The 26626-nt window shown below is 35.1% G+C and overlaps 1 protein-coding gene across 4 annotated transcripts in view; it reads left to right on the top strand.

The window, feature by feature from the left end:
- Wapl (WAPL cohesin release factor) overlaps positions 1 to 26626 on the top strand; it is a 62607-nt gene that overhangs the window by 24197 nt on the left and 11784 nt on the right. For 2 of the 4 annotated variants that reach the window (XM_051206789.1, XM_051206791.1), the window contains exons 4-12: positions 752 to 870; positions 12449 to 12544; positions 14478 to 14630; positions 14899 to 15035; positions 15724 to 15835; positions 18086 to 18313; positions 22413 to 22524; positions 23177 to 23274; positions 25122 to 25198. In XM_051206789.1, coding sequence (XP_051062746.1) covers positions 752 to 870; positions 12449 to 12544; positions 14478 to 14630; positions 14899 to 15035; positions 15724 to 15835; positions 18086 to 18313; positions 22413 to 22524; positions 23177 to 23274; positions 25122 to 25198 — 1132 coding nt within the window. The remainder of the gene's footprint in view (positions 1 to 751; positions 871 to 12448; positions 12545 to 14477; positions 14631 to 14898; positions 15036 to 15723; positions 15836 to 18085; positions 18314 to 22412; positions 22525 to 23176; positions 23275 to 25121; positions 25199 to 26626) is intronic. The other 2 variants (XM_051206792.1, XM_051206793.1) reach the window with 2 other exon arrangements.

The raw sequence follows: 26626 nt of genomic DNA, 5'->3' as shown, positions 1-26626 counted from the left end.
TCTTTGTAGAAGCCAGCAGCTTCTTACATAGTTACAGTGTTTTTGACTTTTGAGAGCCACACCAAGTTACTTGTCTTGTATCAAAGGACTCTATATCCCCAGCTAGCACAAATGCATGCAGTGGGTACTGGAAGTATGCAGCGTTGACACCAGACCACCTGGGTTTGGATTCTGGCTCTGCGATATCAGCTCTGCCTAGCTGGCTTCCAACAAGTATTCTTTCAAGGCAACATGATTTCATGAATTTAAAATCTAGAAAAATGCAAAACTTGGATATCATTTGATATTTATATGAGTTTGATATAAATTCTATTTGTAGCATTTGTATGTATCTGGTAGTTACATGATCTATGACGTTCAAATTTTATTTTTTGGAAAAAAAAATTTAAGCCGGAGATAGTGATACATGACTAATTTTAGTATTTGGGTGGCTGAAACAGAGGGACTGCCATGAGTTTGAGCCAATTAGGGATATTTAGTGAATTCCAGGCCACCCTGGGTACTAGCTACAAAGACCCATTCTCAGTAAAAGCGAAAAAAAATTTTTTTTTTCTGTTAACAAGATAAAACTAGAACATTTGTGTAACAGCCAGGTTTTGAAGTAGAGGGGTGAGGTTTAGAGTATTAAGTCAGCCATTGCTGCTCTTAATCTTTCATTTCCCACCCTATCCCCAAATACTATGTTTAAAAAGTGGTCTTTTCTGATAATTTGAATTACTGGAAAGCTAGCTAGTTTTGATTACCGTTTCAGAAAACTTGGATTTTACAGAGGACTTGCCTGGTGTGCCTGAGAGCGTGAAGAAGCCCATAAATAAACAAGGAGATAAATCCAAGGAAAATACCAGAAAGATTTTTAGTGGCCCCAAACGGGTAAGTAAAGCACTATTATTAGTGATTATTTTATTATGTATTTATCATTAGAGGGCTCAAGTCTTATTTGGGGTTTCTATTGCTGTGAAGAGACACCATGACAGCATTTAATTGGTGCTAGCTTACAGTTCAGAGGTTCAGTTCATTATTATCATGGTGGGTCATGGCATTGTACAGGCAGAAAATGGTGCTGGAGAGGTAGCTGAGAGTTCCACATCTTGCACAGGAGACAGGAAGTGATCTGAGACACTTCGTAGTTTGAACATGTATGAGACTTCAAAGCCCACCCACACAGTGACACTTCCTCCAGCCAGGCCATACTTACTCCAATAAAGCCATACCACCTAAAGCCAGGTAGTGGTGGTGCAGGCCTTTAATCCGAGCACTCAGGAGGCACAGGCAGAGGCAGTTGGATCTCTTGAAGTCAATGCTCTAGCATAAGAGGAGTTACAAGACAGACAGTGTTACACACAAAAACTCTGTAAGGGGTGGCACCTCCTAATAGTGCCACTGTTTTGGGGGTCCATTTTCCTTCAAACCACCATGGCTCAGCCCTTAATTTTTTATTGGGAAGTTATCAAAAGACATCGTGGCAATGTTTCTGGTGTATCTGTAAAAAAAATTTTTTTTTAAAATTTTTAAGAAAAGTTAATGTATATCTATATAGATATATATAGCATTAAAAATCACTTCCGTGCTATAGAATATTGGTTGTTCAAACTTATAATCGAGAAGCTGGTTCTGAGCTGAGGCTTCTTATTAATTTCTCTCATATCCTTGCCAACATTTACTATTAGACAAAAGCTACTGTAGGCTAGGTGTGCTGCTGCTTGCCTTTAACCCTAGCCTGAGAGGTAGGGGCTGGCAAATTTCTGAGTTGAAGGCCAGCCAAGGATAGTGAGAGCCTGGTTTTTTGTTTTTTGTTTTTTGTTTTTTTTTTTTAATAAAGCTACCATAATAGGTATGGAGTAGTTACGCTTTGATATTTGTTTGTATAATGACTACTGAATTTTCATATACTTACTAGTCATTTGTATGTGTACATATTGTGTATGTGTGTGTTTTCATATCCGTCTGTCTGCAGGTACCTGTGGATGCCAGAAGGTCATATTAGTTATCTTCTCTGTTGTTCCTTACCTTATTTTTTTTGAGACAGTATCTCACTCAACCTGGAGCTCACAGATTCAGCTAGACTTCTACTGGCCAGCAAGGCCCAGGAATCCTCCTTTCTCTACCTTTCCAGTGTGGGGTTACAGCTGGAACTGAGCTGAATTGGCCATTCTTGTATGGCGAGTGCCTTACTGACTGAGCTTTCTCCCTAGCTCCATTATGTGTACTTTGTGAAATATCTAATTGAGTCTTTTGACCTTTTTAAAAATTAATTGTTTATTGTTTTAAAATTATTGTTTATTGTTGGAGTTAGTAGATTTCTCAAAAAATTATAAAGAAAAATTTAACAAAAGTTTGCAGGAAAATGGACTTTGATTAGAATGTGTAATATTAGCTGAGGTCATGTAATCTTGACCTTATATTTGAAGTCTAGCTAAATATATATATTTAACTAACACACACACACACACACAAATGTACATGTGAGCACAGTATACTATGTAAGAAAGAACAATTGCTATGGGGTGAAGAAGGACTGAATTTTTAATCTATTCTATAAAGAAGAGAAGTTCATTGAGTTAATCTTTGAGCCTGTGTTAGGTGTTTGCTTTTTTTTTTTAATTTACAATTTTTGAAAATAAAGTTATAAAATTTAATTAAAAAGGAATCCCATGTAAGATATATAATTTGCAAATATTTTTTCAGTTCATGTTGTCCCCCTTCTTGCCAATTTTTAAATTTTTTGAGGGAATTTACCTTTTGGTGTCTGTGGTTTTAATGAATTCATTGCCAAATTCAGTGTAGGTTTAAAAAGCTGTTTTTCGCTTAAGGTTTTGTAGTTTCATGTAGGTTTTGATTTATTTTGAGTGACATTTTCTGTATACTGTAAGGTGGTGATTGTGGCCTGCCTTCACTTTTAGGCATTGCAGCATGTAGTTTAATACAACCCTGCACAGGTATTGAGAATATTTCTTACCTTTAAAAAGGCTGCTGTGTGTTGTTCTTGTAAATTGCAGATAAAAGTTGTCAGCACCTTTTGTTCTTGCCAGTTGAATTAATTTTTTTAGCTAGATTATAAATAGATTTTTTTATGGTTCTATTTTTTTTCTACTTTTTGTAAAAGCCCACTGACTTTCTTCACAGTAGTTGTAGATGCACTTAAATTGTTTATGGATGTGTTTGTGAAGTATGTTAGTTTTCAGAGCAATATTTACCAATAGGCAAGGGAGATCCCAATCACTTTTTATAGATTTTTTTTTTTATAAATCTTTCATTTATTTTGGGGGAGAGGATTCCATATATAAATAAGTACTGTGTTGACATTATTTCTACCTCCCCCTTTCCCTCTCCTCCTTTTCAACATTTTGACTTCCTTACCTACTATTGTTAACACATACATGCATGCACAGAAACGTATGTAAAAATCTTGCTAGTCCCTTTAATTTTGCTCATATGTATGTGTGTAGTTTCAGGCCAGTGTGGGTCACATAGCAAGACCTGTCTCAAATACAAATGGTTTAAAAATACAAATGGGTTAAAAAAAAAAAAAAAAAAAAGTCAGGTTAGAAATAAAAAACAAATTCCAGCCAGGAGTTGGTGGCACACACCTTTAATCCCAGCACTCAGGAGGCGAGGCAGGCAGATCTCTGTGAGTTCGAGGCCAGCCTGGTCTACAGAGCGAGTTCCAGGACAGCCTCCAAAACTACACAGAGAAACACTGCCTCGAAACAAACCCAAAAACAAAAAAACAAAACAAAACAAAACAAAACAAAACAAAAAAAAACAAAAAAACATCCAAATGTATAATTGTGCTAAAATAGTAAACCAATTATTTAAAACCAAAAATATCGAAGAAAGAATAACATTGTTTTATCTTTATTTTTGTAAATCTCTGCAAAGGCAAGCTTTTGAATACTTCGTTCTATGGCTCATGACTTTAATTACAGCACTGGGGGAATTTAACATAAACATACTATATGATTGTATTTTAGATAGCCTTTTCAAATGACTTTTTAAAAATATATTTGGTGTGCTATACCAGAAACTTAAATGTGAGGTTCTTGATGATTAACCCACATCTGTAAGCATTTCATACCATTAAATTAGAACTTTTTGTTTCCCCTCAACATTTTGAACAGGTGTTTTAACCACGTGTGCTTTATAACCTTATACATGGGCTATTTGAAAAATACTAGTCACCTGAATTATGCAAATCTTTCTAAGATGACATATTTCATTATGCTCAATCAAAAATTCATGTTAGCATTTTATTGAGGGTGACTGGTCAGAGGCTGGGCATGGTGACACACACCTGTAATAACTAGCACTCAGGAGGCTGAGATAGGAAACTGTCTAATTTTTTTAAAAAGCTAGGCAAGGTGCCACAGGCCTTTAATTGTAGCAGAGGCAGGCAGATGGATTTCTGTTAGCTTAAGGCCAGCTGGTCTGCAAAGAGGTATAGGCCAGTCAGAGTTATATAATTAAAACTCTCAGAAAAAAGAAAACAATTCCTTGATAATTTTTTCTTTGCTTATTTGTTTTTAATATTTGTCAGTGTTTTGATTTTTGCAATGTTAGTGATCTAACCCAAGGCCTTATACATCCTAGGCAAGTACTCTACCACTGAGCTATACCTGAAGCCCTGTGTTCAGTGTTTTAATTTAGTTTTAAACTTAATATTGAGAGATTTTGCTTTGCTGTTCACACAATTTAAAAAGTTAATAGTGTACATGCACTTGACCTGATTTTGGGATCTGGCCCAAAGTAAATCAGGTCATGGAAAACAACTCGACAGCAGACCTATTTGCTGCTGTATTGATGGGCATGATACTACAGAGTTAGGAAAATTAAGGAAATTAATGCTGTTTTTTTTTTTTTTTTTTTTTTAAATTAAAAAGCTATGGGATTGAACACACTTGAAAGATGTAATGTGAACCAGGCTGTGGTGGCACACACCTTTATCTCAGCACTCTAGAGGCAGAGGCAGGTCTACAAAGCAAGTGCCAGGGTAGCCAGGGTTGTTACACAGAGTAACCTGTCTTGGGGGCAAAAAAAAAGTAATGTGGGTAAAGCTTTGTAACATTAATAGTTCTAGCATTTTATTTTATGAAGAGACTTAAGTAAATACTTCTTTCTTTTGTATGATTTATATAAACTGAATTTTAGGATTCATAGAAAACTAAATGCTCCAAGCAATTTTTACTTAGATTATCTTCCAGATACCATAAAAGAGAAGAGGATGTGAGTGACTTAGGAAATGGTCTCAGCAGTTGCAGAATAGTCTCAAATTGCATTGTCTAGTGTTTCCTCTGATTCAATTTAGTTGCCTTGTTTTTGGTTAGAGCACTAGAGGAGATACTGTGTTCTCATTGCTTCAAAGCCCCGTTAAATACACAGAGCATGACACATGTAAAAAATATACACTCTTTTTGTTGATAAGACTGTGCACTTAAACCCAATACCTCATACATAGGGCCTTGCACATGCCAGGCGTACTACTATATACACAACACACACACACCTCATGCTATATTTTTACATATGATTACATACCTAGTTTTGTAGAACCTAGAGCACCCTGATACTCTCACTTCTGATCCAATACCAGGTTTATTTTGCCCTTTATGCTTTTGTATTTTACTTCTTTTTGTCTATAGTGAGAAATCTGGTTGGCATTATCTTTAGTACGCTTTATTTGGTCCTAATATTTGTCAACAGTTTCTTGATCACGTAAGTCATCTTTTCACCTTAGTAACACAGACACAGGGTAGCCAAGACTTTGCTTTTCTCTACCTTCTTATATTAGAAACATTAATTAAGAAAAAAAAAAAGAAATATATTTAGGTGTTTATTTTATGTTTGAAAGTATGCCTGCATGTATGTATATGCACCTGTTTTTGTGTCTGGTTGTCCAAGGTCAGAAGAGTATGTTAGATTCCCTGGTATTGTAGTTACAGATGGCTGTCAGCCACCATATGATTGTTGGGAACCAAGCCCAAGTCCTTTGCAAGTATTCTCAACTGCTAACCCACCTTCTTCAGCCCTGTATTAGCTTTATCAAGTATGTTATCTGTACAGTTTTTGCCTTACCAGGAGTGTAGCAGGAGTTGTTACTAGGATTGAGGGCTGGCTGGCAGATTACATGCAACAGAAAAATGAGGAGGGTGAAGAAAATAATGGCTTTAAAAAGTCATTTACTGGGCTTGAGAATTGGCTTTGTGGTTAAGAGCATTCTTGCTCTTCCAGAGGACCTAGGTTTGATCCCCAGCACCCATATGGTGGTTTACACCATTATTCCAGCATCTGACATCCTCTTCTGACTCTCTGCAGGCTCCAGACATGCATGTGGTACAGATACATACATGGATGCAAAACAGTCATACACATGCTAAATAAAAACAAAACAAACTAAGAAGAGTTATTTGTTAGTTAGGAAAATAAAGGGTCTTTAGCAATTGGACTTGAACATAAACTGTATTTAAGTAGTCGTGATTAGATCTTAGTGGTTGATCATTTGGAAATTCTGGTACTTTTTGTTCATGAAATGTTAACCAGTTTCTGGTTTCTGGCTAGTATTTCCCTATCTCCCTGATTTACAGAGGTAATTTCTTCCCTTGCTCTGCCTATTTTAAATCCAACTCCTATTTACTCCTGTCTTCTACAGTGGTTTTATTATCAGCCAGAATCACCTTCAGAGCTTGGAAGGTTGCATTTTTCTTAAGAATGTTGGCCATGTTCATTTTACAATTAAGACTGCTTCTGGATCTTTGAAATTAGTGTAAGATCTGTGTGGTTTCAATTTTAAAATATTTCTACGACTACTAGTCACTGTCTCTGTAGTTTAATACTGGGCCCATCTGGCCCTATCTTTTGTCTGACTTTCTAAGGAACATTTTGGACTTAAAATTTTTTTTTTCCTTCTGTTATTCAATATGACACTAGATAATAAGCTTCTGGGCAATTGGATTAAAATTACTTTTCATTATAAACCATCATTACATACATAGTAATTTGTATTAGAAAATTGCAGTTTTATGAGCCTGCCATTTTAGTCATATAGCTTTATATTTTATAAATTCTTTTTTGTTTCCTGAATTAGTTTACATAAGTTCTCAATTTAAAAAACAGAGTCTTGTAACTGAAGAGATTTTAAAGGACAAGTACTCCCACATCTCACCCAGGAACAAATGTTCCTCTACATAGTGCTTGTTTTAGCAGTTACAACTCACTTTCCCAGAAGTGTTGCTTTTGTCCTGTATTTAAGGATTTACCTACCATTTTAGGATTTAGACATCTAGATGGCGATGTTTTCTAAAAACTAGAAACCTGAGATGTTAATGCAAATGAAGTCTGAAGGAAAGACATTCTGAATTAGTATGATGATTGGGAATGCTAGAAGAATATGAAGTTAAAAGCCATCCAGGTGTGATGGTATATGTCTTTAATCCCAGCACTCAGGAGGCAGAGTTATAAGTCCAAGGCCAGCCAGTCTACAGGGTGACTTTCAGGACAGCCAGCGCTACACAGAGAAACCCTGTCTCAAAAAACAAAACAGAAAACAAAAGCTAAAAGTCATGGCTGTCTGTTTACAGTTGGTAGATTGAGAGTGTAGAGTAGTTTAATAAGAGTTATCAAGTGGGTTCTGGTTGACTCTGGGTGTGGAAGAAAAGCCAGTTCAATTGCCTTCCTTGTCTCTTTATTCAGTGTATGATCTTCAGTGCTTGCTGATTGGGGATTCCAGAGGATATAAAGATTCTCTTTTTAACACTTGCTACAGTGTTTTTCCAAGCTGGAATTTTAAATGTTTTTTAAAGCATTTTCTTTCTTTTGTAGAAATAGTATTGAATATCAAAGTGGGTTTTCTTAATTGTTGATCTGTATAAGTAATGAAATAAAAATACTTAGGAAAAGTTAAAATATTTTGTCTATATAATCCCCTTTTTTAAAAATGTTTTATTTAAAATGCTACTAAAATACTATTACTCTTAGTTTTCTTTTGTCAAGGGGCTTTTTTTTAAGAACACTGGCTACTCTTTCAGAAGACCTGGGTTTGTTTTGCAGCACCCATATAGAAGCTCAAAGCCACCTGTGACTCTAGTTCAATGGCCCTCTTACTGCTTCTAGGTACCAGATACTGACTATTTGGTCCCCACTACATGTCTCTGTTATTCTGGAGAAATTCCTCACTTTCTGAATAACACAGGTTCATCTTGTACTATCTGCTAAGCTCTGGTATTGGAAATTAGTTTGCGATGCCCCTAGAGACTGTAAGTTTTGTGCAACTAGTATGCTCTCATTAACTTTGGCCCCTTTAACAGAAATAGGAAACATGCTTGTATACAGTCACATATATAACAGGCATGCATGTAGATTTATAAATGTCTTGAGTTCACACAGATAATCTTAAGTATCAATCCATCACCACAATTTTTTTATTCCTTTCGTTGTCAGTGAGCATTAGCATCTTGTAAAGCAAAGCATCTAGCATGAGCAATCTTCTAACAGTTCTAAAAAATGTATTTACTTATTTCATCAAATTAAAGCTATTAAGATACTCGGGATTTGGAACTGAGGTGATAGCTCAATGGTTAAGTACTTTCCGGGCAACTATAAGGATCAAGCTTTGACCCATGTTAAAAAACAAAAACCATGCATGGTAGTGCCTGTAACCCTAGCACTGTGGAGTTAGGAGTTGGGTGGATCCCTGGAATTCAGTTGCCATCCAGTCCTAGTCAGTTGGTGAGCTTCAGGTTCAATGAAAGATCCTGTCTCAAAAGTAACATGGAGCAGTTGAAGAAGACACCTGACATTGGTTTGTGATCTCTACAGGCTTGTACACCCAGGCATGTGCACTGTACACAGACACAAGTTATTTAGAATTTTTTTTTTAAAAAAAGGCATACACTTAGCTTTGCCCAATCAGAGCAAAGGTATAAAGTCAAATGCTATTTTCACATATTACTTGAGGTTCTGTCTGGTCAGTTGGTATATTTTTCCTCTTTTATTTGAAATATGAGTAGGTTTCTAGATTCTGGTTTGCTTTAAGTTTTAGTTTTTTTCACACTCCATTTTTAGTGAATGCTGTGCACAACATTATTATTTTTCCAAAAGTAAAATCTATTAAAAAAGAAAAAAAGTAAATTCAGTTAAGGGTTACTCCATTTGAGATCTATTCTACTTTTTAACACTTGTAGGGACCTCACTTTATTTCCTATTTTCCTTTTTATAAAAATAGCCAGATGCTTTCTTACTAAGCTTCTTAATGAAAAGTAAATTTCTTTTAATTTTTTTTTAAAGAAAGGGTCTTACTCACTGTCTCCTAGACGGACTTAACTTCTCAGTCTCAGTCTCTTGAGAGCTAACATTATAGACCCTTGTCACCACACCCTACTCATAAGTGCTTTTTGTTGGTGGTATTTTGGTTAAGGTCTTACTAGGTGGCCATGGTTGCCCTGGAGCTTGCTATCCAGGTGATACTCATTTGTAACTTCTAGAGATCTGCCTGTCTCTGCCTTAGAGTGCTAGAATTAAAGAGGGTATCACCATGCCTGCCTTATAAGAGATTTGTTTGTACTTTGCTTATCTTGGTTAGTAATATCTCTTGGAAGTCACTTAGTATAGGCTCATAATTCTTCAGAGTAGTAATAATGTAAGAACTTGGCTTTATTTAGATTGCCCTTTTTTACTTTAGTTGCATTCTTTCATATGCTGAGTGAGTGCTTATATTTAAATTACTTCCTTTAAACCTTTTTTGTTGTTGTTGTTTTTTGAGACAGGGTTCCTCTGAATTGTTTTGGAGCCTGTCCTAGAACCAGCTCTGTAGACTAGACTGACCTGGAACTCAAAAGAGATTTGCCTGCCTCTGCCTCCTGAGTGCTTGGACTAAAGGCATGCGCCACCAATGCCCTGCTTAAAACTAGTTTTAAAAAATTTCCATTTTATGTTTATGGTGGTTTTGCTTGCATGTATATCTATCTGTGTGCTGTGTGCATGCCTAGTTCCCATTGAGGCTGTAAGAAGGTATTGGATCTCTTCGAATTGGAGGTACAGACTGTTCTGGCATGCACCACCACAGCCCAGTTTCTCGTAACTCTTATTAGAGAATATCTCAATGCCAGCTTTTCTTTTGATGATCTAAGTCCCTATCTGTTAGATGAACCTTTCCCTCCCTCCCTCCCTCCCTCCCATCCTCCCATCCTCCCTCCCTCCATCCTTCCCTCCCTTCCTCTCTCTAATAGCATTGAATAGCTATCAGGAATATTTAGTACTTAACTTAGTAATTTGTGTTTTGCCTACTCTTACAGTGTTTTAGTTAAGAATCTTTCATTGCCCTGTATTGTTCTTTGGGGAATTAGCCTTTTTCTTACCTGTAAGATTATTTATTACCTTGAGTCAGTTCATTCTTAAAAGAAATAGAATGGGGGCCTGGTTAAGAATACTGACTGATCCTCATAGGACCTGGGTTCAATTCCTAGCACCCACATGGAGGCTCACAACTGATTACAACTCAAAATTGTGGTACCCGACCAATACTCATAAAATATGTTTACAAATGTTTGCATTTTGTGTAGTTACCCTGGTTTTGGAGGGCTTTAGTCAGATCCACCTGACTTTCCCAGTTTGTACCCTAGAGGGAAAGTGTGAATTGAGAAAATAGTCAGGAGGGCATGCCAGTAAATACTGAACTCCTCAAGTTATTCTTCCAACATTTTAATATACCCAAACCAAAAAGGGGAGAAAGACAAAAGACTTCTTTACACACAAAGAACACACACAAAGAACAAACAAGCATAATTACCTTCTCAATACCCAGAATATCAAGTAACCATGCTCTAAACCAAGTATCCAGTTGCCACATCAAGATTGACAATAGCCATACCTTAGGCTAAATAAATATCCTGTTGTTTAACCTTGACAGATTAGTAGTGGCTTTGAACTCTCTGACCTTAAGTCAAGATGAAGCAGAACCATTGTTATGAGTCCTGGCACTTTTGAAACATGTTTTTCTGGCTCTGACTTTATTACAATGATGGAGTTAGAATGAGGGGCCTTGTGCATGCTAGGCCAGCTACACTTCTAAATCAGGACACAGATTATACCAAAAGCTTGTAATCATAACCTGGGCCTTGAGTGTACTTGAGGTACCAAAGGTTGTTCAAATCAAGTATTTAATAATTAACAGGCACACAGCTTGTATAGTCATTATCTAAGATGAACATGAACAGAGAGCTAGCTTTTAGAATTTATGTTAAATTCACTCTGAAAATGTGATCAAGTCATTGCATGAGTTTATAATTTAGATATAACAATGAATCATTAATTAATGCAAGTCAAGTTCATAAGAGTAATGAGAACAGGAATATTTGGCCATTCTTGAAGTAGGTTTTGTACAAATACTCTTTATTTTGTGTGTAGCACTAAGGTAGTTTGCAGCCATAAATGGAATCATGAGTCAGATCAGAGATTTGAGGTTTAAAATTACAATATTCAGTTTTCTTTGAAGGTAAAATGGAATGTTCTATCTTTCATTCTTTGTTTAACCAGTTTCCTTTGAAAATAAAAATTTTATTCCTTTTATGAAAATTTAATGTTAGGTTCTGAAATTCAGAATGTTAAAACTGAGAGATTTTTCTCATTTTAAATAAATTTAGCAGCACAGTAGCCTGTATTCAAGACAGTTTATATCTGTCTTTATGAACATTCATTATGTTTATATATTTTTGCTACAGAATTCATAGTTAGTACATTGAACAGACTTACACTGAATAGACTATTATGTTTTGTGAAGTAATATACAGCTACTTTTATAAAACTTAGACAATTTTCATTGTTATGGTATATATTTTGCTCCAGTGGTTTCACTTAAATGAGTATGGAATTTCTTTCTGTCTGTCTCAAACTGCTTGATTCCTATTGTAGAAAATTATGAATCACGACTAGTATGAAAAATAAAATTTTGCTAATGAGCATGTTGAATTAAATGTATTAAATACTAAACTTTAAAACATTTACTTACCTATCTTTTCTGTGTGTGAATATGTGAGAATGTAGGCACATACATAGGAAGGTGTGTATGAGGAGGTCATGGACAACTTTTAGGAAAGAGGTTAGCATTAAGTGATTCATTATATCTAAATAATTTATGAACTCAAATCGGGTTTTCTGGGTCACACATGCCCAGAGTAGACGAAACATAAGCTAGCTCCCTGTTCTTTATGTTCCTCTTAGACAGCCACTATATAAATCATATATGTGCTTGCTAACAGTTTAAAGTGCTTTCTTTTTCTGGTTAGCACAGAAGAGCAGTTGCCAATTCTGTGCTAAATACCAAAGTGATTATGTCTGACATAGACTGGCTTTTTGCTCTAAGATGTAAGTTTATGCATTTCAGTTATACCTTATAAATGACACCTTTTTGTAAGGGATATGAAGTGAGATGGAAGCAGTTATCTTTTTCTCATTTCACTAGTCACCTACAAAAGCTGTATATAATGCCAGGCATTGGAACCATCCAGACTCAGAAGAACTGCCTGGACCACCAGTAGTAAAACCTCAGAATGTCACAGTAAGTAAACCTTTTTATTTTTCTCTCTTAAAATAATTTACAAGTTAATCTAGATAGATAGTCACTGTCTTAAGTTTTGTTCTCTCAAGGTTATAATTGAAAAGCCTTACAAATTAAAACTTTGTTTGAGTTCAAGGCCAACTTGGGCTTCATACTGAGATCCTATTTCAAAACAAAACACCAAAAAAGCCAAACCAAAGCATTCAACAATGATTCATGTTTTATGAATTTATAGTGTTTAGGGTTTAAGAAAAATTATTTCTTACATGAAGTATTAGTATTGATTCTTTGTGTGTGTGGTATTACGTATGTATTTGTGTAGGAATGTGTATAGGTTTGTGAGCACTCAATAATAGTTGACAACTTTTAGAAGTACTTTCTTGTTTTCTGTCATGTGGGTTCTGGGACTCAAGCAGGTTGTTCATGCTTGCTTGGCAAGCACTCTTACCTGCTAAACAATCTCACTGGCCCTCTCTGCCCTTTTGTTTTGTTTTTTGTTTTAGTTTTTCGAGACATGGTTTCTCTGTGTAGCCCTGGCTGTCCTGGAACCCTCTCTGTAGACCAGGCTGGCCTCAAACTCACAGAGATCTATTTGCCTCTACCTCCCAAGTGCAAAAGGTGGGTGCTGCCACTGTCTGGCCTAATTTTTTGAGAAAGGGCCTCATTGAATTTGGCTAGTTTAGCTAAACTAGTAAGCTTCAAGGATCAATTGATCTTTACCCCAAACTGTTATTTTGCTTCTCTGCTCAGTTATTTTTATATTTATTAAGTATATACATGGTCTTCATACTTGCATGGCAGGCACCTTACCAGCTGAGCATTCTCTCCATCCTGTTGATCCTCAGAACTTAAAATAAGCTAGGCGTGACAGTCCATACATGTGATCCCAGCCCTTGGAAGGCTGAGGTAGAAGAATCACCACCAGTTTATTGCCAGTGAGGGCTACATAGTAAAACACAGGCTCACTCCTTCCCCAAAGTTATATTCTACAATACGTGAATTTTTAAAAATAATTATGTGTTAGAGTGTTTTGTCTGAATATTTATTTACCTTTGTATATCTTTATAAGTGACTTTTTGTAGAGATGAAGCTGCATTCCATTAATATTTTTGAAAACAAATTTTTGTTAAAATATTTTTGCCTAGGCATGGTGACATACCCACAAGGCAACCAGGGGACTCATCTCAAATGAGCCTACATGCTCATGCTACATATTGAGGACCCCCTCACTCCTTAAAAGATGTATTTTCAACAAAAGGATTCCTATCTTAATAGCGAAGCCTCAGTCATCTGGAGCTACCAAAGAAATGAGTTCTTATAACATTAACAAAATTTGGGTATAGAATTTGAAGTCAGAGCCTCATGCATAGACAAATGTTCATCCTCAGTTCCAAAAATAGTACTGTTTCTAAAGCATGGTATAGGTATAGGATTTTTTCCCTTAATTATTAGGATGTTGCTACTGATTTCTTGTGATGCTGATACATGCTTTCTTTGTTCTTGTTACAACTTAGTACATTTGTTCTATATTGCTTTTAGTTTCCTATGCTTTTATGATTCTTTTGCTGTAGTTTTTCTGAAACCCTGTCTAACTGCTTATCAATGCTACTTATGCATGCAATTGTGGTTCTTTATTTTCTTCCAACAGTCCTGGAAGCAAACAAATGATATGAAATTAGAAGTTTAAAAAAGCTAGAAGTATTTCTCAAGTGGTTCTTTTGTGTGTAAAACATTTAAGTCTTAGTAGTGCATGGAATTTAAATTATCTCTTAGGACTTTCAACAGCCTCCCTCTTCTCCCTTAAAAAACAACAACAAAAAACAACAACAACAAAACTTGATTTACTTTTTAAAAGCTAAATTTGTCACATAGACAAGATGTTACCTTTTAAAATATTTACTTAGAACAACTAATTTAATACCTTTATTAATAGGTGAGGCTGTCTTCAAAGGAACCAAATCAAAAAGATGATGGAGTTTTTAAGGCTCCTGCACCACCACTCAAAGTGATAAAAACTGTGACAATACCTACTCAGCCCTACCAAGATATAGTTACTGCACTGAAATGCAGAAAAGAAGACAAAGAAGTAAGCGGCCATATACAGTTTTACTGCACGTGGATAGATTTCTATGTGTAACATTTAGCCTTTTGTCTTAAACAAATATCACTACACTGATAGCCACAGTTTTGAACCACAAACGTATCTTGTCCTATTAGTACTGGTGATTTAAAAACATTTTTTGTTTTCCATCTAATGAATGATTGTATAGGCTTTTTATTAAATACAAAACCTATAGATTTAGATGTGCTAGTTCATAGTTATAAAAGAGGCGGGCTTATTTTTTTCTTGGCAGTTATATACTGTTGTTCAGCATGTGAAGCACTTCAATGATGTGGTGGAATTTGGTGAAAATCAAGAGTTCACTGATGACATTGAATACTTGTTAAGTGGCTTAAAGAGTACTCAGCCTCTAAACACACGTTGCCTTAGGTAAGACCTTAATTTTATACTCTTTATAATGTGTGCATGCTAATATTTTCAACTAAATGCCTTTAAACTTATTAATAAAGCTAGACATTTAAAATTTTATGTATTGATAATCAGTGATGTGTCAAGTGTTCCCCTTTTTTAATAGTATAGGACTCAGTTTCCAGCTGCTAAATAAATAAATAAATAAATAAATAAATAAATAAATAAATAATATGCTAAGACTCTGAGTTTTTTTTTTTTAAACCTCAATTTTAGCATCAAGTGATAGATTTGAGTAGAGACATGGGTCATCTTTTATATACAGTAATAAGTAATAGATTGATTACCTTGACTTGGTTGCATTGTCTATGGTCTGTTGTATATCCAATCAAATATAACCACTTCTAATTTTCATAAATAGCAGTATTATGATAGATAGCTGGAATTTAAATAACTTTAATGGTTGTAATGATTTGAGGAATACACTACGGATATCATGCTATTCGTTTTTATAAATGTAGTGTGTCCAGTCACACTCTAAGCCTTGGTACATGTTTTAAAATGTTGATTTGTCCATAGTTTTTATATTCTGTGTTGCCTGTACTTTGAGTCTTCTGCTTCCTTCTCATTTGCTTGTTTGGAATTATGCAAACTGTAGCCAATGCCCTAGAAATTTTTAGCCGTTCTAACATAGTCTTTTTCCTTCTAGTGTTATTAGCTTGGCTACTAAATGTGCCATGCCCAGTTTTCGAATGCACCTGAGAGCACATGGGATGGTTGCAATGGTCTTTAAAACCTTGGATGATTCCCAGCACCATCAGGTATTTTTAAGTTTCTGTAGTTGAGAAGTATTACTGAAAAATTATAGCCTTAGACCATATCAGAGAATACTTTCATTAATAAGTAGAGATGGTAGCCATATGTTTTTGCTTCATAAATTGCGTTTTTTGGAAACAAGAAAAGTTATCTTACTCGTTTCTCAGTTAACATACTATACTGAATACTTTGTACTATAAAAAAAATCTCCATTATTCAGAAGAACCTTTTAATATTGTTTGATATTAATGGTATAAAAAAGGGTTTTAAAATATGGCCATTGGTTTAAAATATTTGATTTATTGTTGATTTGAAAATTAACTGCATTGTGAAAAGAAATAAATAGTAAAAGTTATCTAACCAAATTAGCTCCAATGTTATTAGGAAAAATCAGTGATTACCAAACTTAGCAGAGATATGTGGAGGTGGCCTTGTATGAAAGGAAATTACTTTATAAATACAAATTAAGTGACACAAAATTAATACTGATTCTATTAAAATGAAAAGTAATATATTTAAAGTGTGTGAGCATTCCTTTATACCCAGTTTGTACTAGACATAGAATAACAAGGACAGAAAGAGAAATACATAATTTACTTCAGTCCCCCGTTAGTTATAGACTTAAGACATTGTTTTCTTATTAAGTCCCTCAGGTCTTTATTGTGGCATCTAATTTCCAAAAATGCTTTCTAAACATTTAATCAAGGGGACTGAAGAGATGGTTCAGCAGTAAAGGATCTGAGTTTGGTTTCCATCCATTCTTAGGGCATTTGTCTACCAAACGCTGATTGTGCTAGCATTAATCTAAAACATACCACCTTGAGTATTTTAAGAACACGTTTTGTTAATACTTTATTAAAAAGTTACTAGGGACCAGGAATGTAGCTCAGTTGCTAGTGTGGTGCTTAGCAGCACAGTGTCTGACCCCTATCACTGGCTAAACCAGGTATTATGCAGGTCTGTAATCTTGGCATCTAAGGAAGGAAAGACAAGACAGGAGGACCAAAAGTTCAAGGTTATCCTCAACTCTATGAGTTCAGGGCCAGCCTGAGTTATGCGAGATACTATCAAAATAAAACAAGACTGGTGCATGCCTTTAATCCTAGCACTTGGGAGGCAGAATCAGGCTTTAACCCTATGTGTTCAAGGCTACCCTGATCTACCTGGTCTACATAGTGAGTTCCAGGGCTACTTAGGGAGATCGTGTCTCAAGAAACAAAACCAAAAGCCCAACAAACTGACAAAAGAATTGTCAGGCCCAGCGGTGCCAGAGTTTGTCCCCTGCACTCAGGAGGCAAAGGCAAGTGAATCTCCAGGCTAGCAGGGTCTCTCTCCATAGTGAGTTCCAGGTCCACTAGGACTACATAATAAAACTGTCTTTAAAAAAAAAATGCTCAAGTAAAACATTTTAAAAAGGAACTAATACAGTTAGATTTGTTTCCTTTAAAAATATTTTATTAGTTTGTAAATGTTTTCCTTGCTTGTATGTCTATGCACCAGGTGTATGCCTGGTGCTTGCAGAGGCTAGAAGATGGCGTTGGATCCCCTAGAACTAGAGTTACAGACAGTAGTGAGCTACCATATGGGTCCTGGGAAAAGAGCTCCAGTACCCTGGGAGAGTGACTGGTGCATGCTCTTAACTGCTGAATCATCTCTTTAGCCCCCTAGTTAAATATATTTCAGTCTCCTGTATGCTAATGTAAACTCAGTTGTCTGTATTCAACAGAGGAAAATAATGTGTGTTGATACAAATTATAACACATTTGTTTTTTGAACCAAAAATTGGCATATCCTTATGTTGCAAACAACATTAAAAGTAAATTGTTGAACATTCTTTAGAGAGGAAAAAAACATTCCCCCCCTTTTCCCAGATAGGGATTCTCTGTGTCATAGTCATCCTAGTTATCCTAGATCTTGATCTGTAGGCCATGCTGGCCTTGACCTCACAGAGATCCATTTGCCTCTTCCTCCCGAGTACTGGCTGAGATTAAAGATGTACATCACTGCTTGGCTAGAGGAAAACAAAACAACAATTTATCAATTGATTTATCTATTTATCTATATCTATTTATCAAATAGATATATTTTCTTGGGATATTTTGGAAGAACAGTGAATCAAGCATTTTTAGGGTCTCCAACAAAACCAGCAATAGAGATTTTAGGCATTTTAATTTAGAAATGTCAGTAATGTCTTTGTTTTCTAAAGTTGTTAGTAATTGCTTTCATGAATGTTTCTCTTTTGGGATCTGTTGAAGAATCTGTCCCTCTGTACAGCTGCTCTCATGTACATATTGAGTAGAGATCGTTTGAACATGGATCTTGATAGGGCCAGCCTAGATCTCATGATTCGACTCTTGGAATTGGAACAAGATGCTTCTTCAGCTAAGCTACTGAATGAAAAAGACATGAACAAGATCAAAGAAAAAATTCGAAGACTGTGTGAAACTGTGCACAATAAGCATCTTGATCTAGAAAATATAACGGTGGGTTGTTTTCTTCTATGACAAATGAAGAATATGCTCAAAAAGTCCGATTAGTAGTCACAGAGGCTATGTGGCTTTTGACAAATCATTTAACTTTTATTAGCCTTGTTCACAGTCTTTGTTGACAAAGTTTTCTATTAAGGTTTATCTCTGAACATCACTTCCTGTTTTAATTTGGGTTACTATTGCTGAGATGAAACATCATGACCAAAGCAACTTGGGGAGGAAAGCGTTTATTTCAGCTTATACTCCAAGGTCACAGTCTATCACTGAGGCAAGTCAGAGAAGGAACCTGGAAGCAGGATCTGATGCAGAGGCCATGGAGGGGTGCTGTTTATTGGCTTACTCCTAATGGCTTCCTCAGCCTGCTTTCTTACAGAGCCAAGGACCACCACAATGGGCTGGCCCCTCCCCCACCAGTCACTAATTAAGAAAATGCTCTACAGCCAGAACTTAAGACGGCATTTTCTCAATTGAGGTTGTGTCAAGTTGAGATAACATTAGCAAACATAGTTCCGAAATCACTAAAATGGCTCATCTGTATTTGAACCTTTCTAGGTTTTGGTTTTGCTAGTAAGTAACTGTTTTTTCTTGTTAGATTTTGTTTAATCTTTTTCTTTCTCTTCCTTCCTCTGCAGTTAAGCTGTTAATTAGCATCTGGGATTTTTATTTTCTCTATTTTAGAAATCAGAATTTGGAGGCTTTGTAAAGGATTTTTAATCAAGTATTTGCTTGACTATCTTGGTTGGGAAGCTAAAAAGGGAAATTCCTAGTCACTACCCTTTTGGAGCAATGTTCTTATTCATTGTAGGATTATGATCAGTGTTTAACTTTATTCTGAGCATAATTCCCCAATGGATGATGATAGTTTAATGGTTATAAACCGTAAGATAATTGTCCCATGGTTTTGAGGAGAAAATACTACTATTGTATAACTTGATTTTGTAAGATAAAACTTTTTTTTTTTTCCCTATTGCCTGCTTAGTTGAGAGGACTGCAACATTTGCCACAAAATTTATAATCACAGTAACTAAAGGCTGTCACTGTGTTTAATTATATTAGACTTACTAAGGGATTCATGGGCCCTGAAAAAGATAGCAAATGGGAGGAAAGCCAGCCAGCTTCAAATACAGGTCAGGTTCAAAATGCAAATGTGGTCTGTACTTTGTAGAACTGGAAAATCACCAATCTGTGTTTTAGAAGTGGAGCAGTGTAATACTACATTTAAAACTAATAATTGTCATTCACTCAACATTTTTACATCTAATTTTTAAAAATAATTATTAAATTTACATTCAAAGTATAGATTTCATTATGGGATTTTCTCTCATCCTTTGGTTTTATTGGGATACCTTTTCCAATATTCTCCTGGTCCATAACTCAGTTACCACTCTCAGCCAACCACAGAAATACTTGCATGTCTGTGTATTGCTGTACTGTTGATGATAGCTAAGAAATAAACCTAGTCTAGATCTCCAGGAAAGGTGAATGAATAAAAATGCAGTCTGTATGTATATAAATGTGGGGTTTTATTCATAAAGAAAAATGTAATTTTTAATGCCATACAAATTGAACTTATAATTTTTATTTGCTGAATAATTAAATAAATGTATCTCTTTTGTTACTTATATTCAACATTTTAGTTTGAAATAATTTGCTATTAAATGATTTTTTTTGGTTCATGAAGTTTACTTGTTTTGTTAAATTTGTTAGGATAAGTAAATGTCAGCATGGGAAATGCTGACAGTGTGTTAAGTAATTTACTTACACAGTTGAAACCAGAGCACAGGACCATGTTAGGTTGCCTTTGTTTTCTCTTTCAGCTCAGAGTCAGCTGTTCTTTAATATGGTTTTTCAGTTGTACAGTAGACTAAAAGTTGCTTTGTTTAAGTAATAGTTGCACACATTGCTTTTGTTTGTTATATTAATTGTTTGGGTCTGGTTTAATTTTTTTGTGTGATGTTTTTGTGTATGTTAAAGTTGTTTATTTTGTTTTGAGAGATGGTTTCTATGTGTAACTGCAGCCCTGGCTAGTCTGGAAATCCCTCTGTAGAGCAGGTTGACCTCAGACTCACAGAGATTCATCTCTCTTTGCCTCCTAAGTGCTGGGATTAAAGGCGTGCACCACCACTGCCTGACTGTTTTAAGTTTTTTGATTTTGTTTTTTTAATAATAAAATTTATAGCCAGGTATGGTAGTTTGCACTTTTAACCCTAGCACTCTGGTGGCAGAGGCAGGTAGATCTCTTGAGTTCAAAGTCAGTGTTGCTTACAAAGCAGGTTCCAGGGCAGCTAGGAGTACACAGAGAAACCCTGTCTCAATAAAATATAATAAAAATTAAAAACTATTTTAACTTCTTTTAAATATATTTGTTCTGTTGATAATAACATGAAAATAACAGTAGTAATAGTTTTAAACAATGGATGCTAACAGTTAACAGAATAGTCTTATTAGTAAGTTTGCTTTAGAGGATTATTTGGATTATTTTAGTTTTCAAATAAAATGCTTAAAATAATAGGCTATTTTTGAATGGTAGCTTATGATATAAATATAGCCTAAAGTATAGAGTTTTTACTAACACAAAGTTTTTAAACTCTTCTTCAAGATTGTAGCATTAGGCCTCAGTTTACTATTAAGACTCTTGTAATTTGGTCATTAAATTACTCCTTGTAGGACCTAGAATGAGAAATGAACCCAATTCAATGGTTTTGTTGTATTGGGTTCTAATTCTGTATTTGCTCTGGCAAAAATTTTGTTTCCAAAGAACTTAGATCCTTCTAAATTGGTAATACTAAGATTCTCTTTGGTAAAATACTGTAATTTTGTAGCCAGGCCTTGGTGGCTCACGCCTGCCTTTAATCCTAGCACTCGGGAGGCAGAGGCTGACAGATGTGTGGTAAAAAGTTTCCTTTTGTATGTTCAGGTTGGGGTTGCGGGTGGGACAGAAAAGTCTTCTAGTCTTTGCTAATTATTCTCCCCACTCTTTTTTTTTTAAAATTCATTGTTACTGTGCAAGGGGTTAGCCTAAACAATAGCTCTATCACTGCCTCCAGCCCTGCTGATTATTTCTTCTCTTAGGAACAAGAACTAGATTAGATTACTCTGTTGGGAAGTGGCTTTAGGCTTAAAAAAAAAAAAAAAAGATTCATAAAGAAAAATGCTAACCTAGTTGAAAATGTGGTTCTTATTTGTGTACCATTAGTGGTGGTTTTGGATATATGTTGTGACTACAAAAATTTTTTATAATTTTTTTTTATTTAAATTTGAAACAAGCTTGTTTTACATGTCAATCATCCTCTCCTGTCCCCCTCCCAATCCCCATGTCATCCCCTTTCTGTTCCCCAGACAGGGTGAGGCGTTCTATGAGGGATCTTCAAAATCGACTACAAGTAATTTTCTAGCTGCTAAATAATCCTGTTTTATAAAGTTTAACTCATAGTATAAGACAACTTTGTAGGAAAATTAGCAGAAAACTTGAAGGGGGAAAAAAAAAAAAACATGGTTCACTGATGAATATACGGGAAAATGTTTATGTTTACTATATTCAGAAAAAAAAATAAACCAAAGCTGTTGTTACCACTTTGTACCTTCAGGTTGTTTAAATTAATGCCCATTGAATTGGAACACTTAGGGCCACTGACATTCCCACACTTGACTCCTTGAAATGTATCTTTGGTAGGTTAATCCAATGTATTTATGTATAGTAAAGAATATGTGATTTGATTCAGTAATGCCACATGTGAGCCTCTATGCTGCCATTATAATAAATGTTTTTCCATAAAAGCAGGTCATATAGTTGTGGCACAGTTTCTTCAGTATAGACTATTCTGATAAAATTTGAAGTTAATTCACCTATGCATTTACTGTTCTTTTTTTTTGACTTACTACATTTTAATAAAAAAAATTTCCTAAAATTAATGCTTCAGAATTATTCTAGCCAGGCAGTGATGGCAGATGCCTTTAATCCCAGCACTTGGATGGCAGAGGCAGGCAAATCTCTGTGAGTTCTAGGACACCCAGGGTTACACAGAGAAGAAACCCTGTTTTTTGAAAAAAATTCTACACCTCAGTATTCATTAATGGTGTTTCTGACTTTTAGACTGGTCATTTAGCTATGGAGACATTGCTGTCCCTCACTTCCAAACGAGCAGGAGATTGGTTTAAAGAAGAGCTTCGGCTTCTGGGTGGTCTGGATCATATTGTAGATAAAGGTCTGTATATAACACACACACACAAACACACACATTTAGTCCCAAAACTTGGGAGGCAGAGGCAGGTGGATCTCTGAGTTTAAGACTAACTTGGTCTACAGAGCCAGTTCTAGGACAGCCAGGGCTGCATTAGAGAAACCCAGTCTTGTGAAACAACAAAATGGAGACACCGTGACCAGGCAATTTACAGAAGAAGGGGGGCAGTTATTGAGGACTTACAGTTTCAGAGGGTGAGTTCATGACCGTCGTGACAGGGTTGAACATAGAGGCAGGCAGACATGGTGCAGGAGCAGTAGCAGTAGCTAGAATTTACTTCTTGACACATAACCACTGAATAATAGAGAAGAGGAGGGAGAGTGGAATTAACTGGGATGGCCTGAGTTGTTTGAAACCTCAAAGCCCAGTCCTAGTACAGGCCTGTTTTGACAAGCCCAAACCCTCTAATCCTTGCTAAACCATTATTGAAGAAGCATCCAAATATTTGAGTGAATGGGAGTTATTCTCATTTAAACCAGTGCACTTAATATCAAGTAAAAAATGATGTTCACATTCCAGTATATTTGTAGCATATGTGTGTGTGACTTTTGATATTAGCTAAGGAATAATTATTGAAGTTTTATATACTAACTTTTGTCTATTTCTTTTTGCCTAGTAAAAGAGTGTGTGGATCATTTAAGTAGAGATGAGGATGAAGAGAAACTAGTAGCCTCTTTATGGGGAGCAGAGAGATGTTTGCGAGTTTTAGAGAGTGTAAGTATGGAATTATTTCTAATTGTGATTATATATGCTTATAACCACATCATGTTTTATATATCTTGGGAGTTTTACCTTTGTTGCTCTGAATTAAAAGTTTGCAAGGGTTCATTTCACGACCAATTGTCAGTAAGTGAGCGTCTTACCATTTTAAGAATGTGTTGTGTTACTAGACATGGTAATATACACTGTGATCCTAAAAATTGGGAGACTAAGGAGGAAAGACTATAAATTAAAGGACAGTATGAGCTACATAATAAAAATCTGTCTCAAAACAAAAAAGCCTCTATTTGTGTATTACTGCTTCAAATGAAGGGAGCATACAGATTTGTTTATATGTACCCCTACTTTATAGTTTTCTTAATGCAGAATTCTATTTCTGGTAAAAATACTAATTTGTTCATAGAAAATAGCAGACACAGCCATTTTTTTTTTTTTTTTTTTTTTTTTTGTTAATATGCTTTGCTTATTTAGCTTTTGAGTCAGATAATAAGCACAGCCTAAAACTCTTTGACTTCAGAAAATAATACTATTAGGCAGCAGTAAGTATATTTTGTTCTTTGATGGTTGTGAATGACTTAACCTAATTTAGTGTAGTGTAGTGAGTTTTAGGATGTTTAATTGCTGATTAAGTGGATTGGCTAGATACTTTTAAAAACATAGAATCTTTTGGCATACATAAATTGAAATTGTTCCTTTTCTAGGGTGCTGTAGTTTTTAGTTTGGATCTCATTATGTAACTTTAGCTGACCTGGATGGTTACTGTGTAGATCAGGATGGCCATGAACTCACAGATAAGCCTCCTGAGTGCTGAAATTAATGATGTGTGCAACATTCTGGGTGGTCATTTTATTTTAAATATTGCCCTTGTAGTTTGCTCTTAAGGTTGTAGAGGTAGTTCCTGAATTGTGATTTCAAAATTTTGCCACTCAGCGCCTGTTTTTGCCTAGTAAATTTTAATGTGACCCTCAATACATTAACAGTATAGGTACATAGTGCAAAAGGTTTTAAAATTAATGCCAAGGCAGAATCTTAAACAGCATTTTGGTGGTTTTTGTTGTTGGTGGTGTTTTTTTTTTTTTTGGGAGACAGGGTCTCTATGTAATCCTGAGTGCCCTAGAACTTGCTTTGTTTTAGGCTGGCTTCAGACTCACAGAGATCCTCCTCCTGCCTCTGCCTCCTGAGTTCTGGGATTAAAGTTGTGTATTACCATGCCCAGCTATTAAATAGCAAGGTTTAAAGTCAGTTATTGTAAGAAATATACAATTCAGAGGTATACTAATTTGATAACACTTTTAAACCATTAAAATTTTTTGTTATATTTAAGCAAATTACTATATCAAAGACCAGAAACATTTGTGTATATTGTAATTTGTAGCATATAACAGAAAACAGACTTGTTTCTTAGCTGTTTGAGAAACATTTGTTGGTGTGTGTCATAACAACAGGCATGATGCAAAATGCGCATGTTGTATTAGAACCAAGTGAATTAATGAAATGAGCTATGGGTGAGCATTTCTAGAAACTCTTTGGATTCATTCTGCATTTGACTTTTCATTAATTTTTGGCTGTTGGTACATTGTAAAATTTTATATGCTGCCAATTTTGTAGCCCCACGCTTAGTTACATCTCTGTGGGTTACAATTTATGAAGTTGTATTCTTAGATGGCAAGATCTATTTTAACTTTGTGTATTTAAGGCATCAGATATTTATATTTATATATTATTTATATTTTATATTTATAAATGTATATTATATAAATAATATATTTATATATTTATATATTATTTATATAAATGAAAATTATGGATTGTCACAGTCATTTTATATCCTTTCCTTTTAGGTAACAGTGCATAATCCAGAGAATCAAAGCTACTTAATAGCCTATAAGGATTCACAACTCATTATTTCATCAGCTAAGTAAGTTTTTGTAAACTCTCTCATTATTTAAACAAAGGAAATAAAATTGAATTCTGTTCCTTCTTAAAATTAGTTGTTTGTGAGTTTTGTGAATAAGTACTTTGTAGAGCAAACGTTAGGAGGTTTTGTTAGAATTGCAGTTTCTTCATGTTAGCTATAGCCCTGGACAAGTCATTTTGCTATTGCAAGTTCTTTATGCGAATGGTAAGAATTGTGCCTAGCTGCTAGGGTAGTTTTCACAATTGGGTAAATATATCTTAACCTATATCATGGAAACATTTTTACAATGTATATAATACATGTATGGATAACAAGTATTTGTTAACATATTTTAAGGTGTATGTACAATATATATAATGAGTTGAGTTGAGTTCTTCTATTTGTAAGGCCTAGTAGAACATTGCTTAGCATATATTGAATGGTAAATACATTCATTAGTTCCTTTGTTCGAAGTGGATTCTTTTTTTTTTTTTTTTTAGGCCGAATAGATGTTTATTCAGGGAGAAATAACTTTTTTTTATGCATATAGAGTATTTTTTATTTAATTTTATATAACAAAGTCCAATTAAATGAAAACAAACATTTATACACAATATTTGGGAATTTGGGCGTCGTTCTTTCCAAACTACTTCCTGCTGGTAAGGGGCGCTGTCTTGGGGGATGTTCGAAGTGGATTCTGCCCATTACTCAGATCTCCTTTTCCCAGGTCTTCTCTCCTTGTCTAGCCTTCATAACAATTAGGCTAATGCTATCACCTCAGTGCTCTTGTGTCTCCATTCTGGTTCTGTCTTATTACAGTGATGACTTCTTGGTATCACTGTCCTGGTTTTTGCTATCTCTGCCCTAGTTCTCTGACCTTTATCTTACTAGCATTATGCCACTGGGATTTAACTCTGGTTCTTTGCTTTGCAAAACTAATCTTTTTTTTTTTTTTTTTTTTTTTTTTTTTAATAACCAAATCCATTTAGAAAAACTAATCTTAAACTGCAATTCTATATGACCCTTTATTGTCTTTGTACATTTCCTTATGAAGGGAGCAAATGTTTCAGTGTGATTGGTCCAGCTTATCTGTGTTTTAACCTCATATTTGGAGAATTTCAAACTTAGAGAAATGTAGACAGAAAGGTGTGATAAACTAATATTACTTAGCTTGAATACCATCTGGGAAAATCTTTTTTTTTTCCCCTCTGTCTATAATCTCATCCTTTTTTGTATGCTATTTTGAAGCAAATCCAAATGTTGTATCATCTCCATTTCCTGTTTTGTGTTGCTTTTATGAATTTTATAGGACATTGTTAGCCTTAATGCATGCAATCTTCCTTACCAAGGAGTTTTCTTGAAAGGCAAATCTGTTTCTGGTTCCATTTTATTTGATGGGTGGTAGTTGTGCTTGTGATAGCAGTAGGGATTGAACCTATGCTTTCTCAT

This window comes from Phodopus roborovskii, unplaced genomic scaffold (genome assembly GCF_943737965.1).
Source record: "Phodopus roborovskii unplaced genomic scaffold, PHOROB, whole genome shotgun sequence".
In the NCBI taxonomy this organism is placed as follows: domain Eukaryota; kingdom Metazoa; phylum Chordata; class Mammalia; order Rodentia; family Cricetidae; genus Phodopus; species Phodopus roborovskii.
The sequence above is the reverse complement of the archived record's forward strand: the minus strand, read 5'-3'. Positions and strand labels throughout refer to the sequence as shown.